This window comes from Gnatocerus cornutus, chromosome 3 (assembly GCF_029298725.1).
Source record: "Gnatocerus cornutus isolate USDA-ARS CGAHR chromosome 3, icGnaCorn1.1, whole genome shotgun sequence".
Lineage (NCBI taxonomy): Eukaryota > Metazoa > Arthropoda > Insecta > Coleoptera > Tenebrionidae > Gnatocerus > Gnatocerus cornutus.
In genome coordinates, this window is record NC_142235.1 from 15,366,765 (window position 1) to 15,386,021 (window position 19,257).

At 36.3% G+C, this 19,257-nt stretch overlaps 2 protein-coding genes across 2 annotated transcripts; both read right to left on the reverse strand.

Annotated features, from left to right (window-relative positions):
- Positions 1-171: 171 nt before the first annotated feature.
- On the reverse strand, positions 172-3,838 carry ImpL2 (Ecdysone-inducible gene L2). Its single transcript, XM_088032118.1, has 4 exons — positions 3,686-3,838; positions 1,004-1,264; positions 768-948; positions 172-717 (listed from the first exon to the last, which is right to left on the reverse strand). The coding sequence occupies exons 1-4, from the start codon at positions 3,812-3,814 to the stop codon at positions 374-376; spliced, it is 915 nt and encodes a 304-aa protein (XP_087888244.1). The 5' UTR covers positions 3,815-3,838; the 3' UTR covers positions 172-373.
- Positions 3,839-13,739: 9,901 nt separating this feature from the next.
- On the reverse strand, positions 13,740-19,143 carry LOC148177378 (uncharacterized). Its single transcript, XM_088032220.1, has 5 exons — positions 18,701-19,143; positions 15,812-18,053; positions 15,408-15,679; positions 15,048-15,291; positions 13,740-14,994 (listed from the first exon to the last, which is right to left on the reverse strand). Exons 1-5 carry the CDS (start codon positions 19,141-19,143, stop codon positions 14,368-14,370), a joined length of 3,828 nt encoding a protein of 1,275 aa, XP_087888346.1. The 3' UTR covers positions 13,740-14,367.
- Between the last annotated feature and the right edge of the window lie 114 nt (positions 19,144-19,257).

The window sequence follows — 19,257 nt, forward strand, 5'->3', positions numbered from 1 at the left end:
ATCCTGATATGGGTGTGATCTTAGAATGATTTTTTAAAGATTTTAGTTTAACCTAGGTTAAAGGATTCATACACGTTAGAGGTGGCTAAAGGAGGCCGTACCCGCGTGCATAACTGGTTGCCTACCACGCTTTCTGCTATTGTTTTGGGATTATTAAAGAAGACAGTGCTGTAATGCTTGGTAATTTTTTATTTACTTACAAACCTTACAGTAATATACATTAATAAGTACAAGTTTGCTGTTATTACGTTAATACCTAAATAAATACTAACTGGAACTTCCATAAATAACGTACATACTATCTATGAGTATTCTCAAAGTGAACATTGACTAGATTGGCCTGAAGTGAGCTACTTCCACTCCTCGTGTTTCGTTATTTCGACTCCTTCATGGGATAAACGAAAGTCTCGACGGAATCCTGCCCCACCATGTTCCGGGCGAAACAAGTGTAAACCCCCATATCTGCCCAACTGAGCGACCGGATACTGAGAGACCCATCGGGGAGGGCGCTCACTCGACCATCGCTTTCACCGATCATTTGGCCTTGAGGGTCAATCCATACTTGGCTGGGTTTAGGGTTCCCGAAGGTACGACATGGGAGGACTACATTGGTACCAATGACGTCCATGAAAGTGGGGGACCATAAGGAGATTCGCGGGACGTGGTGGGCCCCGATGACTTTCGCAGTGAGGAGCTGAGTAAAATTGCGCTCAAAACCTAAAGAAACAGAATGAGTTGTTGAAACAATGGGGTTTTGAAGCGAGTACCTTCTTTCTTGATGACGTATATCGAAGCATCTGCAGTGGCCACCTTCGAGCCACTTTCTGCAACACATGTGAATGTGCCGCTGTGGACTGGGAGGAGATAGTTGATGACGAGACGACCTCGTATCTTGCCTAGACCTTGCGAAGGGACCTCTGAGATGGTGTTACTTTCGAAGCTTTGGTGCTGGAATTAAAAAAATTGGTTGGAATAGGCAACCAATTATATACAATTGTGGTACCTCTGTTAAAGCTCGATTTCCTTTCAACCATTGAAGGGTTGGTGGCGGCGACCCCATCGCCTCGCATTCCAATTCCACGTACGCCCCTGTCATCTTACTGATAACCGCTTTGGGGGCGGCGCTGATCTTGATCCACTCATCTTGTTCGCGATAAGCAGTATTACCAGAGGCCACCGAAATTTCATTATCAATATCGTCCGTCAGTCTTCTGGAATGGCACAGCTGCAGAGCAGCGAAAGCCAATAATACTGATAACAGCACCTGGAATAAAAAGGGGAAGTGTAATTGGCAGAATTGGTATCGTTGAGTCATCATCATCATTTAAGGGAATTCCAAGAATTAAGTGGCTACAAGCTGTCTATATAGGCGATTCGGAGAATCATAAATGATTAATTAACGTTGGCACGTGTCGCAATCGCGGTGGCTACAAAGTAGAAGGACTTTGGTGTTTCTAAGAATGATGTGGCGGCACTGACAGTAGTAAATTACAGGTTTTTTGATACGAATTGCGAAATAATGTGGCTTGACGGAGGGGCGAGGTTTTGTTCAAATAAAACGGAAATTTTCAAGCAGCGAAAATGTTGGCATCACTGTTAAAGTTTGTGTTGAGAAGTCATGAGGCGTTAATTGCGGGAAATAAATTTTTACTGCCTAACTTAAAGCGACGAGGGTACACAGTTGGCAGTACTGTCTCCCCGATATATTTCATGAAGTTGTCAGCATAACCAACTTAATTAGGATTAACTTAACGGCGCGAAATTCCCTAGTCCCGTAATGGACCCAAAAATTTTCCGTCCGACTTCAATCAACAAAAAGCCTGAAAAGTTCCGTTCTTTCACCAACTATAATGTTGGTCATTATCCTCAATTACCACGCAAATCTCCTCACACATGATTGGATATTATTAGAAGAAACAATCGTAAATTATAACTACCGTTAATTCCATCAAATTATTAGTTCGCCAAGTACCATGAGTGTAATGAGAAATTGCCATCCAACTGTTATTTAAATGGTAATCAAACGCGCTTTCCAAATTTATGGTCCGGTAAATTAGTTAGGAATTTCATTCTCTAATATCAGGTTAGTGAAGATAAAAAAAGGATTAAAATTACCGTCTAACGACAGGTCTGTACTTGTTTAAAGAAAACTTGCAACATCTGCTTGCTATCTTATCTGAGCAAACAGAAATAAGGTCGACACGGGAAGTCGGGCGCCGAATTTATTGGGAAATTCGCGGAATCGTAGGGGAGGAGTGGAACAAGAGGATTCCTGTTACAAGGGAGAGTCATCATTAATCTAGTTGACGCGACCTGATGACCCATTGGGTCTAATTTCTCCAGTTCCTGCGTTTAAAGTTTCATTAGGGAAAAGGAAGCGATTGGTTCACGCTCTGTTTAGGGCTGCAATTTTTTGCTAGGTTGGATAAACTGTTTAAACAAAAGTTGCGTTTTTACATTAAATTCCTGAGAATTTGACAATTTGAGTTAATGAAATTGGCAATTTTAACTTTTTGAGAATTAACAGAAGGAAGAATTTCGAATGTCCTGAAACGAATGAAGAAACTAAATTAAATAAGCATTAACATTATTTTAACTGGAATTCGGAATTTCGAACTAAATTCATCAATTTGTGAATATTGAGAATTTGAGAAATGAACATTTGATAATTTGAGCCTTTAAAGTTTCGCAATTAAAACCTTAAAATTTGATGTTAAAAAAATCTAAAAATTTGGAAATTTGAAAAATGACAATTATAATCAATGTCTCAATTTTACAAATCTCAAAATATAATTGACATTTTAATTAACCTGGAATTTTAAGACTGAAAACCTGGAAATTTGAGAAATGCGAGTTTTATATTGTGGGAATTCGTGAATCTGAGAATTTTCGAGAGTCTCAAAATGCTATAATAAAAAAAATATTGAAAATTTGAAGATTTAAAAACGAAAACTTCAGAAGTTTAAAATTGCAAGGAAATATGGCTGATAATTTCAGAAATGAACATTTGAACAGACGGGAATTTGGGATCCTGAGAACTAATAAAAACTCACGATTTTGAGAATCCCAAAATTTATAAAAGTCAAAACGCAAAAATGAGAGTCTGAAATTGAGCTTTTGTCAAACTGAAAATTTCAGAAACGAAAATTTGATATTATGAAAATTCGGAAATTTGATATGTAATAGAAAAACATAAAAATTTAAATTTTAACTAAAAAATTAAAAACATTAAGCTTTTTAATAATTTGAAAATATGAAAATTTCAGAAATAAAAATTCAACATATTGACTATTTGAGAAATGAGAACTTGCAAATCTGGAAATTTCTGAAATCTCTTAATTATACAATGTTAAAATTTATAAATGTTAAAACATAAAAATTTCAGACCCTGGGATTTTAAAATTGAACTTTTCTCAACTAAAAAACACAAAAATTTAAGAAATGAGGATTTGATACAGTGAAATTTTATCCAAAAAACTGCAAAAAATGGAGTAAAAAAAATAAAGAATTTGCGAAACTTTGAGACAGAAATTTTAAATTAAAAATTCCAAACTCTAAAATTATAATAAAACTTGCTTCGTCCGCTAAACTAATTTTCCCCAATTTCCATTTTTAATAAAAGGTGCTCCCCGATAATCCACTCTAACCACGTGTCCCCTATAAAACGCCCGAAAAAAAAACTCACCATTTTCTTCACACTTTCAGACGTTCGAACTCGCATCCGATCAAAATCTCGCATTTTTACACCGCGTGAAATAATCAAAGAGTACACAAAATGAAAACCCTCTAACTTCACACCGCCACGATGTTGCATCAGCTTCGTTCCCACCTTCCAAGAAGCATTTCATCTATTTCCGGTGGTGTGATTTAGTCGAAAATTTCCTCGAATCGTCCTATTTATTTTGGCAGAAAAGTGGCGCGAAATCGCCAGCGGCGGCGAGACCTGTTGCGTTGTTAAAAAAAACCGCCCCTAGACTTTGCACTCTCGATAAAAAGTGATAAATTTCGAATCGACAATGAAGAACGTCAATGCCGGAGATTAGCGATAAATGTTGACTTACCATTTTCTGTTGGTTTCTTGGACACGACTGGAGGGCTCCTGCAACCCCGGGCCTTATATATCGAGTCCCTATCTCTTTCTCGCTCCCACCAAAAGTGCCAATCACCGTCGGTTAGAAAGAACAAGAACATGGCATTCAAAGCGTGTGTTCGTTCACGTACTATTTACAAGAAGAAAATTGAGGGAATTAAGATGTTAATTCATTAGTTATAATCAACAAGTATTGTCCACGCGGCCAATTGGGCGCCCCGACAGGACCGGCTCACGAAAAAATGGCGACGCTATGACGTCAGAAAACCCAAGCTGATTGGCTGCGGAGGAGGCGCGATCGCGGAAATCAAGTACGGAGAAAATTTTGGCTGACGCAAGTACAATCAATGTGACGGGGTACTACTCGTACTGTTTTTTTTTTCAATGGAGGGGACAACTTCGGAGGATCTTGCGTAGATTTTGTTTATTTTTTTGCGTTGTATTTTGAATATTAAGACGAAATTCTAGGAAGATGCGGACAGTGGCGTGCAAATCTATTCAATCGAGTTGGCTTTGGACGGGTCAAGGACAATTAGCATTTCGTAGATGGCTGTGATTCGGTAGTTCCATTTTGTTTTGTGTTTTTTTACCCAATAATCAGATCATTTTAGAATTATACTTAGAAATTTGGGAATTTGAGAAATGACTGTTCGTGTACATACTTGGAAATCTTTCAAATTCGCTAATCCCAAAAGTTATAATTGTCAAAACCTTAAAATTTGAGAAATGAGTATTTCATATTGTGAAAATTCTTGAATTTGAGGACTTATCTAAGAGCAGCTCAAAATTAATAAAAGTTATAATAATAATGGTAATAGAAAACCTATAAATTTGACTATTTGAGAATATGCACCTGCAAATCCTGCAACTTGACCATTTGAGCAATGACAATTTGTTTACATGGGAATCATAAAATTTCCTAGTTTGATGAATCCCACAGGTTATAATTGTCAAAACTTTTTTAATTTTTTTGAATTTTGACACCCTGGGAAACCTTCTGAACCGAAAAACCCTAAATTTTGGGTCGAAATTCGTCTTCAGAGGTCCTCGTGGGAGCAAATCACGTCTAATTTGTTAAAGAAACACCGAAAAGCGTTGGCCGTCTTTTATTATGCTGATTTGTTATGACCACATCTAGAATTGACCAGCCAAAGCCCGCCGAGTTCCCATCAAAATTTTTCTTTGTCTCTTTGAGAGTTTGTGGTGGTTAGATCCAGAAGCCACCAGCGCGTTTAACAGATTTATTAGTCTATTGTTAGGAAAAGAGATACAAAAGACGACACATCTTTGATGATTTACGACGTTTCGAGCCATTTGTCTCATCATCAAGTCTGGCTAAATAATTCCATTTTCTAGGAATTAGAATTGCACAGGTGACTATAAATAATCTTCATTTGAAGTGCCAAATTATGTGTCACCTCGATTAAGAACGTTTTGTTAGTTTTGCGCTTAAATTAACAAATCTTGTGAGGAGGGGAAAAATAATTTACGACTGAGATAAGTGCGATTAATTATCAATTAATAATTTCACATACAATAGTTCATATTATCATAATATTGCACAACAGAATTTTATTACACTGTTTTACTTAGAAACTCGTTGTTGTTATGTGATTGTAATTAACAATAAACAATAAGAAGACCATTTTAGAAGTCAGTTATGAATGAAATTACATTTTTGTAAACAATGCTAATACGAGTATTATCACTTCAATTACAGAAAGTAATCATTTTTAAGATGCTTTTATATCCTTTTTAAGCCCCAGGGGGTGATAATTGCTACGAAATAATTTAGACAGAAAAATAAAATGGTTTCATTTAATTTAGTTATTTTTATCCAAAGATGGTATCAAAATTAGATATTTATTGATTGCTTGGTTTATGATACTGTTGACATTAGTCGAGTTCTTTTTAGAATTGAAACTTGATAGGGACTAATATTTATATTTACGTCGTGGTGGAACAATGACCGGGTAAAAAAAATCGAAATTTGCGCCGAAATGGGACGGTTTTCAGCTTGTCAAAATTTAAAATTTTTAAAACGCCTGGAAAAAAAATCATAAGAATGACAGATATAACTCAGAAGGCCGTTATTTGAAAATTTTAGAAACTGAAAATTTGCTTCAGTGAGTAGCAGGTATTTAAAAGTTCTAGAATTTGAGATTTTGAGAATGCGAATTTAAAGCCTCAAAATCTAAAAATTTGGGAACCTCAAAAAATACAGTTCAGAATTTGAGGCAGTTTTTAGTAGAACCTGATAATGATAATTTAAGAGTTCGACAAATTGCGATTTTGTGAATTTGTGAAACTGAGAACTTAAAAAGATTTGAGAAATAATAGGTAACATAAAAGAAATAAACAATTTAATTCAAGAATTTAAATGTCAAAGTTCAACAAGTTCTTTATTTAGGATGGAAAATTGAGAATAAAAAATTCTTGGAAATAAATTTGAGAAATAAAAATGTGAAAACCAAATAATCTCCTAACTCTGATTATTATACAAATAAGTAATAGTTGATTTGAAATTTTATAACTGAGACCCTTAAAATCTAAAAAATTGAGATCTTGAGATCTAATAAAAATCTAAAAATCCTATATTCCTAATTCAGAACCAGTTTAAAACTAAGATTAGAAAAATGAGAATTTTTGAAGAAAGGAAATTTCAGAACTTGTAAATTTTTGAAAGTAAAATTTATGAACTAAAAAAGTTGAAAATTTGAGATTATAAAGAATTAGAACTTGAGAAAATCTATAAATCTGCTAAAGAAAATTCAGAACCAGTTTGAAAACTTGGCAATCGGAATAATGTAAAATTTATTAAATAAATAAATAAATTAACAGCTAAGAAGTGGAGAGTGAAGAAATAAATAAAAAAAAAATAAAAAAAAAGTGTGAATGTTGTAAATTTTACCTCAGAATCTTTGAATTTGAAAATTTTTTGCTTGGCGTTTTTAAACCAAAGAATCTGTGAGTCTAAACCTTCCCAGAAATATTTCAGTTTTTTTCTGCATCAACATTTGATGAATAGTGTTAAGACATTTCCGGTGATAATATTCTTATTACACAAGATGCATTCTCTTCACAATCTTCTCTATTTTATTTATACTGTTATCGTGACAAAAATAACGCTATAATTGTTTTCAATTAAATTAAAGCACGATTAAAAGTGTCTCTGTAAGTTATTTATGGTACAAGGAACGTAAGCCAGCGTTAAAATCCGAGTCGATTTACACCATAATCCAAATAATTTATTTAAACAAAAATAATAAATAACGGAAATTTGTTTGTAAACACCACTAAAATAATGATTTTTGTAAAAGTAGATTGACGTCACAATATTCCAAGGCCAACGAGTTAAATATTTCCGAAAGCGCACGTGACTGCCCTCATGTTCAGGAAAATTTGCAAGAAAATTCCTCGCTCTTCTGCCACTCAAACTGCTTATCGCCATATAAACCAATTATGGATTTGATAAGAATTTACACAACTCATGAACTACATTTTTTCAGTCCAATTTTAGATGCTTTGTCGTCATTGATTCTATCTAAAATATTTCGTAACGAAAAAATAACAAAACAATGAAAAAAATATTCCCATTTTTTGTTTATTTTTCTTTATCGTTTTGACGTCTTTCAGTGTCATCGATCTCAAATCAATACTGAAGAACGGCCTTGAGATCTAAAATAACGAATTTAGGGCGTGACTTTTTTTCATATCAACGTAGTGACCTCCAATTATGCAATTTCATTGATATTGCTTATCAGCTGTCTCTTTTTTTTATCACATTTGTTATTCATTACAATTATTTTGTCGATAAAAAATTTTAGTGCCTCAGGGCCCCACTTTAGACCCGCTGCTATTCATCGTGGGAAAATAAATATTTCAATGGTGCTGATGAGCTGAATCGTTTCGGCGAATCGATAGATTACGTTCAAGTTCACGATAATTGACGGTGATTTGATCAATGATCAATGACCTAATTCAAAATATTTAGACGACGTACTTATAGTACAAATCACGAGTTATATAATTTATTTTTTGCTGATTTGTTAAGCAAATTCGACTCTTTTGGAGTGTTAATTGGAGTAAGTTTAAGTAATTGGCACTTCCTTAAAATAGATAGATAACAAAAGATTAATGATTTGTGAATTACCATACATTTATTGGGAGGTTATTCCGTCGCTTTTTTGGTACGAAAAGATACACAAAGGTCAATTTCTAGTAAAATACATAATTAGTGATAATGTGGAAATGTGGCTGATAATTGAGGGATAGACAGTGGCGTAGAGATAAGCTTTGGTTTAAAAAAAAGATGGTGGTACTACACCGCAAAATTTTGGGAATTACAGTTTCTTTGGCAACTAGGTAATACTAGAAATACAAAAAAAAAACATTTCAATATGCCAGTCAGTGTCATCAACTCATTTTTTCTAATTTCAACTTCTGTTTAAAAAAAAATCAAAATTTACACTTGATTTGAAATTTTCAAATTCAGCATGTGCAATTGACGAGCCCACAAAATTTTTAGGTGTTTTTAAGATTTTGATTTGATTTTCGTCAGATTTTGCAGCTTTCGAATAAAAGTCACTGTTTTGTTACACTTTTAATTGTTCCATTCTCCACTGTCAGTTCCCATTTTTTTAATTTTAGTTCTTTGACTCATAAATCGTTCTTTTCAAGATTTTTAAGATTTCAGGTTCTGTCAATTTTTTCGATTCTAAGAATCTTGGTTTAGATATTGGTAAGTACAACTCTCTTTGATTCTCAGATTTTTAGATAAGTTCTTAAATGCTTTGAGATTTTTTTTTCAGATTTTAGTTTTCTTCATGAATTGCATATCTATAAATTCCAAAATATGTTGGAGTCTAATCTTAAAATAAATTTAAAAAATTTCAGTATTTGCTATGTCCAGTTCCTCAATTATTTTCAAATTCACGTTTTTAAGGTTCTGAATCTTTAAATTTCATTTTAATTTTCATACATTTCTGATTGTTGCCTTCTCAGTTCTTAAATTTTTAGTTAAATTGTCTGAATAGATTTCCAAGTTCTCAAATCTAATTCATGAATCAAATTTTTACATCTTTAAATTGTCAAGTTTTAAAAATTATTACATATTAATTTCTCTTTTTTCTCAATTTTCCAAACGTCTGTGAAGTCAAGTTTCCAGTATCAAATTTTCAAATTCTCACTATTGTAAACTTTGTGTTTATAAGTTTTTAAATAACGGCTTTCTGAGTGATATCTGCCATTAGTATAAAATAATTAAATTGTTGACTTTCCTTTAATATATTTTTTTTCAACTTTAAGCACTCCATTTTTAGGATTTTTAAGATTCCAGATATCAAGTTCTTATATTTTTAAATTCCAAAGATATCAGTTTTAACATTCTCAAATCGATTATTATTTTGTTGGATTCACAAATTTAAATTTTTTTCTTTTTTTTTGAACTGTTTGCAAATTGGTTCTGAATTCTTAAATGTTTTTTTATTTTTATTATTATTATTTTATTTAAGGTTTTAAAATTTTTATGTTGTCAAGTTCTCAGTCTTTTAAATTTCAAGGATCTTAGTTTTCTCAAATCGATGATTTTTTCTATGAAGGAACGGTTTATGAGGTTTATTCCAGAATTTTCTGGTTTTGAAGCTCTAAAATTCCGAATCCTCTGATATTCAGTTTGTGTATTTCACATTTTTTGGTTTCTAAATTGTACTTTTTTTTGTTTAGAATGTTGTTCTTTCAGTTCTCAATTTTTTAGTTAAACTGTCTGTTGAATAAATTTCCAAGTTCTCAATTTTACAATTTAATTAATCGAATATAAATTGATAGTTATGTCTTTAATTTCTCAAGTTTTTTTAGATTTCGGACATTTTAGTTTTTAAATTACTTGTACTTCCTCTTATTTTCTCAGATTCTCAGTTTCTGAAACGTTCTTAAAGTCTCAAGTTCTCTAAGTTGTAAATTCTTAAATTGGATTTTTTCAGGTTCTCAAATGTTTAGATTCTGAGGCTTTCAATTGGCAAAGAAGAGTTAGACCAGTTCATGTCATTTTCAAAGTGCCAAATTATCGAATTTTCACTATCGCAAACTTTCAGTTTCTAAAATTTTTAAATTACAAACTTCTGAGTGTCATTATTATAAAACAATTAAATTGTCGTATTTTATTTAATAATATTTTCAGTTTTTAAATTTTCTACATTGTCTTATTAAATTTTTGATTATTAATATTAATGCCTGAGAATTGTTTATTATCATTTCTCAAATCATTTTAGGTTTTCAGATTCACAAACTCAAAGTCTTAAAATGTCGAACTTTTAAATTCCCATTATCGCAAACTTTCAGTTTCTAAAACGTCCAAATCGTGGTCTTCAGAGTGAACTTTGTAATTTTTTAACAATAAAATTTCGGAATCCCTTCATCATAATTTATAATAAGTTAGTGGAGCAATAAAAGTCGAATTTATGATTAATGCTTGTCCAGCACAAATTGTCTCTTGTTTAAACAAGATAAGAAGCCACAAATTTTCGAGTGGTACGATTCATAAAGCCTCCTCCTCCCGATAAACCCGAGAAATTTCAAAAATCGCGATAAACCCAAAGGTCCTCGAGGTTGCCCTTATCACAGCACCTATAAATCACTATAAACTTAACCTTGTGACTTTTTTATGAATTCACGATTTCCTCCCCACTCATCGTCATATTCCCGATAAAACTCTCTTAACTTAAGCATAATTAAAGGAGTGAGTCACCCGGAAAGTGGAGCATCCGAACAAAAGCTCCTCTATCCCGTCTTCACCTTAAAACAAAATCGGCAGCGATTTAATCAAACTTTGATACGGGATAACAGGGAAAGATGGGATTCTATATAATCCCGTTGCATAAAATGCAGCCACTTGGGCCGTATCTTCATCGCATCCAATTTATCTGAAATTGTATTCTCTTTTTAGAAAAATTTCAGAGATATGGAGCAGACAAGGATGTTTTTATTGTGACGTGTGTCCTTATTGGGTTTCATTCGATGATAATTGGCACAATAGAAAAATAAAATGAGATCTCCCGTTGGGGTGGATCGATCCGACTTGTTTGTGTACGATGGGATGATGTGAATTAGGCTTTAGAGAGCGAGGTCGATTTTTAAACAGGTCCTGTTGTGTTGGCTTTATGCTAATTACTGCTTTTTTGTGAAACTCAGAATGGAAGTGCGAATGCTAAAAGCACCTCAGTTTTCAAGGGTTTTATTGAAATGTTTTGTTTTAACACCCACGCGCTTTTTAATGGGTTTTGGGGTGTTTCCTGTAAATGTTGCGGTCTGGGAGATTATTCTGCGGTAATCAATCAAAAGGTGAGGCTCAAAACGATGTATGCAACTTCATATTCACGTTTGACACTTTGCCAAGTTTTCTGAACCCAAATTTGCTGGTTTTTAAATCGAATTTTTAGTTTTTCCAAAGTTCTTATCACTTTAGATGTTATCAATTTTCAGATATCAGATTTTCAGTTACTTTTTGTACTGTTTGTACGAGCTACAGAACTGAAAATCATAGAATTTAAAAACGCAAGAAATTGAGAACTTTGAAGATTAATATGAAGACCTGCGAACCTGAAAATACAAAAGAAAAGATAAAGATTTTTTCCGAAACTACAACAGATAGAAAGATGCGGTTTACGCAACTGTTTTTCTTCTGCTGTTTGTGATAAGAATCCGATCATCCCGGATTTGAGAAAATAATAATAAAGTATAAGTTGCTTATTTACGGAGCAATTTTTTTAACTCATATCACGTAGAATTTTACGCTGAATCCAAAACTGTGCGTTTTTTTATCGTACATCCACAAATAATTAAAATAGAGCCGATATTCAACTAATACAGATAGAAAAATGCGTTTTTTGCCATTTTCTCGCGCTTAACTTGCTTAGAATCCTAATCAAACAATGAAAATTTTTGGATTTTTGGTTTTCTGATCGCCATTGGTAAACTATTTGACCTACCGATCTGAGATTTGGTGAGTTGATAGATCTCGAGTTGCTCTTTCTATTGATGTATAACTTAAATATATAAAACGTCATTTTTGCCCCGAAAAAGTTTGTTAAAAATGACCACAAAAGGGCTCTCTGAAAACCTAATTCAGTCAATAACTTGTTTATTTGTGAAGCAAACTGAAGTTATTGGTGCTCATTTAACGCAGAATTGATCTGCGATTTGGTCATTTGATAGATTTTGAGCTGCTCTTTCGATTGATGTATAAATAAAAGGCATTAAATCAATTTTACGCCAAAAAGTTCGTTAAAAATGTTAAAATTTAATTCGGTCAATAACTCGTTTATTTGTGAAGCAAACTGAAGTTATTGGTGCTCATTTAACGCAGAATCCAAAACTGTGCTAAAAAATTAGAAGCAATTGAAGTTTTGGATTGTCGCCAGAGGACAAAAATTTTGGATTTTTGGCTTTTTGATCGCCACTCGTAAATTATTTGACCTACAGATCTGACAGATCTGACAGATCTCGAGGTTCTCTTTCGATTGCTGTATAACTAAAAGGTATTAAACGCCATTTTCATACCGAAAAAGTTTGTTAAAAATGTCGCCAAAAAGACTTCCTGAGAACCTAATTCCGTCAATGTCTCGTTGATTTGTAAAGCAAACTTAAGTTATTGGTGCTCATTCAACGCAGAATTTCATGTAGAATCCACAACTGTGCTAAATTTTCACGTACGCCAAGAAATAACTGAATTAGAAGCAATTGATGTTTGGTGTTGTCGCCAGAGAGCAAAAATTTTCAAGCTCCGGAATATTTATTGTTCGATTTCTCTGGAACTACGACAGATAGAAAGATGAGGTTTGCGTCATCCCAGATATCCAAAATAGGATAGTCAATTGTTTGTGAAAAAAATTATTTGAGCTACCCATTTGATAGATTTTGAGCTGTTCTTTCAATTGATGTATAAATAAAAGGCATTAAACGCCATTTTTGCACTGAAAAAGTCAGTTAAAAATGACCCTGAAAATCTAATTCGGTCAATATCTCGTTTATTTGTGAAGCAAACTGGCGTTATTGATGCTCATTTAACGCAGAATTTTACGAAGAATATAAAACTGGTGCTAAATTTTCACGTACGTGAAGAAATAACTGAATTAGCAGAAATTGAAGTTTCAAATTGTCGTCAGAGAGCTTTTCTTGCTTATAATCTGCTCTCGCATATCCAATTGATGATCAACTTTTTGGGAAGAAAAAATAGAAATTGAAATCCGCTCACATACATATTTAAAATTCAATGGTCGGTTAAAAAAAAATAACATTTGCAACTTTAATAACTGTCTGAAAAGTGGGCATTTGCAACCTAAACCGACTGTAGATGATTCACAGAAGCAGTGTCACCAATACAACATAATTCAATGTCTCGTGCCGTCATCTCATCCCATCACATTAAATTCGTTGAAGGAAAAAATTGATTAAAACAGTGGAAAATTGAGACAGCATGTCTCTGTCAATTAGTCTCCATTCTGAATTCTTTCCCTATTAACCTTCATCAGTATTTCAACGAATCCTTTGTTCTTGATGTGTAATTGTGAAATCCATCAAATTGGAAATACCTACACATGATAACTCAGTAGATCGGCATTAATTAAAAATGAGTCATTAATAAAACTCTAAATTTATGAAACAATTCAATTTTATTTGAAATACTTTTTCCGTTTAGGAACCAAAATTTCTTAAAGTCAGTCTTAATAATAATAAAACCTTATAAAATGAAATAAAACTAAGTACACATAAATTAAATTATTTACAATAAAATAACGTTTTTTTACAGTGTGCTACAATCATGCGTTAAAACTTCACAAATAAAATTATTGCTCAACATCTATCCGTCATTAAAAACCAGCTGCCTTAAGTTAAAATTAATAAATTATTGCAACATTGATATGTCACAATTGTGGTACACTGTGAAAAAGAAAATTAACGCACCGTCACAACATTCGGACGTCGCGGTGGTCACGTGCGCATCATCTGACGTAAGTGAATTCCAAGACACCAATTAGTTCACAGAATCAATGAAAAGTGTACAGTCGTCGACAGAAGTAATGTCCCAATGTACAGTTGATAGCAAGTTTAATGTCGGTCACGTGACGCCGCGTCTGTTAGATGCCTTATTTGAGCTGTGTTATTGTTTACATTTTTTCATTTTAATATGTAAAAATAAATGACTTTTAAAAAGTAATAATGATCACAATGGAGAGAAAAAGTGCTGTGTGCGCAGCAGGCCTTGAAAATTATACAAATCGTCATGAAAGAATACTATCCAAGTCCGCCAAGGCCGTATTCTGCTGTAAATTCAAGATGGAATCTATCGCAGATTGGACTTGCTCGTCTATACTATTGTTTTCGATTTCGTTTTCGTACGAATCGTTCTGGCCTTGCTGTTCGAAACTGTTCGGGTGATGATGAGTATTAATCCCACTACTGACACTTTGTACACTACTGTTATTATTTAAAACACTATTATGTACACTTTCACTACTTTTCTTATTGTGTTTATCGACACGAAACCTCTTTAAAGTTTCCAAACGCGAATCGCTACTCGCCGTCCTTTTCGGTGGTTGTAGATGCGCGTGCGCGTTTGCCACGACCGGCGTGGGCGGCGTCGCCACCACTTGCTGTTTCAGAGGAGGCGCTTCCTCGTGCGGCAAACACCCCAACTCGCGTTGTATACATGCCCACTCATCGTAATCTTCTTGTTGTTGAGAACCCCCCTCTAGAGGTGGAGGCGGAGCCGGAGGAGGAGGCGGTGGTTGAATTTCCATCAATTGCGCCGCCTCTTCAGCCTCTTGACGCAAGCGCATCATCGACTGGCGCTCTTCGGACAGGTACATGCGATCCAGCATCATCAACTCGGAGGTCTGGACAGGTCTCTACAAGAAAAAGGATTGCACCACATTCAAAACTGGGGGATTTTGGTTCTCACCATACTCTCTTTCATTAATAGGTACTTGTATTTGTCCACCATTTTGGCGTATTTCGCGATGAAGTGCTCAGCGGTCAATTCGAAGATTTCGTCTGCTTTGTGTAAGTCTTTTTGGGAGAGAACGGGTTGGTCCATGCAATGGTAGCGAATCAGGCGGATGCACGCGTCCTTCTTGTCGCGGAAAGGGGTGTGGATGTCGGGCTTCACGGCTCCTGATTGGTCCTGGTTCAACTGAGCTTCAATCCTAGAAAAACACAATCAAGCAAGCTGCGACTTCAAATGTTGAAGTATTGGCAGCACTGTCTCAAACCGACTGGTGGATTCAGTTCTACCAACTTAACAGTTGACGTTGATACTTACAAATGCGCCTTCTTGGCAATGGAATGTCCATGCGATTGCGGTTGCTGTTGTTGCTGCTGCAGCTGCGGTTGCTGTTGCGGCTGCTGCAGCTGAGGCAGTGGTTGCGGTTGCTGTTGTGGTGGCTTCAACATTTGTTGTTGCTGCTGTTGTTGTACTACTTGTGGCACCAAAAGTCTAGGACCTCCCGCCATTTGACTAGTTGTATTTTGTTGTACTGAATGTTCGGACGATGGTACGGAGACTGATATCCTAGGTACTTGCGACGTTATAACCTTCAAAGAACAACACATTTCAGTTTCAGGCACAAAACGAATGCATCGTACAACAAAACAATAACTGATAACTTATCACATTGATCTGACATGAATTATGAGGGGATTAAGCTGTTACGAAATTGCTCTTACCTGATTGGGCGGGCCCGCTGGTGGTTGTTGTGGTTGCGGCTGTTGTGGCTGTTGGGGTCCCGCAGCTTCGTTCTTATTGGCCGGTTGATGTTGTCCCGCACCCAAATTCAAACTGGACGGATTGATTATCGTCAAATGATTATTATGGTAGTAAACTTTGTCAGGTGGAAGAAGTTTTCCGGTCGCTAAGATTTTCTGTTGTTCGGCAAACAACATTTTCAGAGCCGCCTGGATCTCGGAATTACCTGACGTCAAGTTGGCCGATAAAGTCTGAATCTGTAACTGGATATTCTTCAAATGTTCCTGTTTCTGTGGCGTCAGTTGTATCGTATGTATCCTTTGGTTTTTGTTAGTAATGTTTGGCGCCGTAGCTGATGTTATTATGTTTATATTTCCAGATTCTTCTAAGAGTTGTCCCAGGAGCTTTTCCACGTCCTGGTTGGTACCGTTGGAATCATTAGGTTTTGGGGAGGGTTGTGGAGGTAGTTTTGGGGGAGTTTTTTCCTTAATGGAGGGTTGGACTATTGCTTGCTTTTGTGGGGGTGCTATATGTTTAGTTGGGGACTGCAAAGCGGTGATTAAGCTCGACTTTTCTTTTTCTTTAACAGGATCATCGAAATTTTTCGTTGGTTGTTGGATCTTATGGTGTGGAGGTGGTGGTTGGATCTTCTTCACTGGTTTGATTTTAGGGGACAACTTCTTGCACTCGTCTTGAGGTTGAGGGTGTTGCTTACTGTTATTATTCGTGTTAGTATTGGCGCCCGAGTTGGAATTAGGGCGTTGCATATAAATCGTTTGACCATTGACGGTTAATTGACCGTTCCGCTTCAACTGTTCTAGTTGATCGGGTGTTAAATTGACAACGTATTGATTGGGTGGTTGGCTCTCTTGCTGTTGCACGATTGGTTGCGGATGTACGGTTTGAACAGGAGGTTGAGCTTTCTGAAACGGTTGCACCTTCAACACCGGTTGACTCTGTTGCTGCTGTTGATGATGAAACGTTGGAGATTGCGGCGGGATTTGATGTGTCTGCACCGCTTGATTCTGTTGCTGTTGCAACAAACTCTGCAACTGGCCTTGAAGATGCGACTGGATACTATGCAAAGAATGCATCGGTTGTGGTTGTATGATCTGCATTGGTTGTTGCATCAACGGTTGTGACTGCACAGTTTGATGCTGTATCGTTTGTTGTACTGTCTGTTGTTGAATCTGAGGTTGCAGCGTGTGCTGCGGTTGCATAGTTTGCTGTTGTACCGTTTGTATCGTCTGTGATTGCACCGTTTGTTGTTGTATGGTTTGCACCGACTGCTGTTGTATCGTTTGTACCGTTTGTTGTACAGTTTGTTGGTCCATTGATGGTTGTAGTACCAAGCCACCGTTCAACCCGAAGATGCTCTGAAGAATCAACTGCGATTGGAGATCCTGGTTAAGCGTGGGGTCATGTTGAAGCACCAACCTCCCGTCTTCTCCCATCGTCAATTTAAAGCCACCGCTCCTCTGTACCATCAAGCCATTGTTGATGGTAAAATTCGGCGTGATGAAAGGATTGAAAGGAATCCCTTGCGGTTGCGTGGAACTATTCGAAATCATCCCACTTTGGAAGTTTTGGTTCAAAACTTGCACAACAGGCGTCGTGGCGTTCAACGCCGGTTGCATCGCACTCAACTGTATATTCCCAATCTTCTTCTCACCCTGCACAATATTCTGCGGTTGCGGCGTATTTGGCACAGAATTCGGCTCGCTCTCACTTTGCGAAGCGTCACTCTCAAACTGTATATCATCCTCATCCCCAATCCCCGACAGCTTCATCAAATTCGCCAAATCCAACTTCTTCTTCACTTTAGTCTTCGGCTTCTTCTTCGGCTGCGGCGACGTCTGTGGTTGCAAAGCTGGACTAGTATTCACCACAACGTTTTGCGTTGGCGTAGGCGCGGGATTGGTCATTTGCGCCGTGACATAAGCCGTCGTCGTCGAAGGAGCCAATTGAACGCCGTTGGTCAAAACACGCACCATAGGCTGAGATCGTGGTATTTGAAGGAGAGGTTGCCCGCTAGGTTGAAGGATGAGCCCTTGAGGGGCGGCTGCTGACATCTGCGTCGGAATTTTTGTCGCTGTCTGAGGACGAAGGATGAATTGCACACTGGGAGTGGTGAGAAGAGGCATTTGGTTGAGGAGCATTGGCTGAGCTGTCGGCATTATCGTCGCCGTCGCCTGCTGGTTCGTGGGGATGACAATCTGCGGACTAAAAAAGGGGTTAGAACGTGGAAGACTCTTCCTAAGAATGCTAAAAGTGAAGACAAGTGAACGAAGTGATTGCATAAGCGAGTGAAGTGAGCTAAGAAAACTGTCAAAAAATGACCGAAAACTAGTTAGAAGAAAGATACTTTACATTTCACGGAATTTCTCATCGCTTGTAATGGTCATTACGGTACTGTTTGTAATATCCAGATTTTTTGTACAAAAAACAAATAATTTATTCAAGGTTGACATTTGTTATAATTACCACAGTTTTGTTGCAAAATAGTTTGAAGGCCGACAATGTTTAATACCTTTATTTTACATAACGAATAATCAAGTAACAGTAACGCCCTTTAGTCTCTGCAATTTTTATATCTACAAACAGGCCAATGAGAAGGCTGCATTTTGGTCATCAGATCCGTTTTAAAATTGTCTTAGTTTTACTATTTGTGTCGATTTCTAATGATTATCTTTACTCTACCGCTGAGCCAATGGGACGGTTGTGATAGTCACGTGACAAAGTGTAGAGCCATGACGGACGGTATTGTGGTCAGTTTGCCTTTTCAGTTACTTTAGACACATCTAAAACTACTTTTGGTCAGGTGAGCTATGAGTGAAAAATGTGTGTGAGCCCCCTGGGAGTGTGTTTACCTGACGCTGGGCTTGGGCGAAGGCTGGGGGCTGGCACTGGGCTTGGGCAAGATGTTGAGATGAGGCTTCAGCTTGATGATGTTCTGTGAAGACTGACTGGTTTGTATAGGCCTGGCCAGTAAAGAGTGGCTGTTGATGATCTGCATGACAGGAAAGCTCGGTTGTGGTGTAGGCGGCTTGAGATTGGGCGAAGGCGATTTGAGACTAGCTGGCGACGAGTACGGCGACGGTGGATATCCAGGACTTGGGTTGGAATAGGCCGGCGACATGTTGGTGACAATTTGCGGTTTTTTGACTAAATTGAGGTTATTGGAGCCGACGACAGTGCAATTGGTGCTGAGATTTTCATAGTCGATCTTCTCCGGCTTGATTTGGTAGGTATTGGTGGAATTTTTCGGTGATTTGCACATTTTTTGACCGAGTTTTTGAGGCGTTTGAGACATTTTTCTTTGTAAACACTAAACCCCCGAGAAATTTCACAGTATCTTTAAGTACGACATTGTGAGTAGTTACACAAAAACGAAACGATAGAAATGAAAATTTACACCAGAAAGTCG

Excerpts from the sequence above, each read along its gene's own strand:
- ImpL2 (XM_088032118.1), bottom strand. The coding sequence starts at position 3,814 with ATGCAACATCGTGGCGGTGTGAAGTTAGAGGGTTTTCATTTTGTGTAC. Across the intron at positions 1,265-3,685 it reads CTGAAAGTGTGAAGAAAATG|GTGCTGTTATCAGTATTATT; the intron begins GTGAGTTTTTTT and ends TTTTTATTCCAG. Across the intron at positions 718-767 it reads ATACGTCATCAAGAAAGAAG|GTTTTGAGCGCAATTTTACT; the intron begins GTACTCGCTTCA and ends CTGTTTCTTTAG.
- LOC148177378 (XM_088032220.1), bottom strand. The coding sequence starts at position 19,143 with ATGTCTCAAACGCCTCAAAAACTCGGTCAAAAAATGTGCAAATCACCG. Across the intron at positions 15,292-15,407 it reads ATTGCCAAGAAGGCGCATTT|GATTGAAGCTCAGTTGAACC; the intron begins GTAAGTATCAAC and ends GTGTTTTTCTAG. Across the intron at positions 14,995-15,047 it reads TATTAATGAAAGAGAGTATG|AGACCTGTCCAGACCTCCGA; the intron begins GTGAGAACCAAA and ends TTTTTCTTGTAG.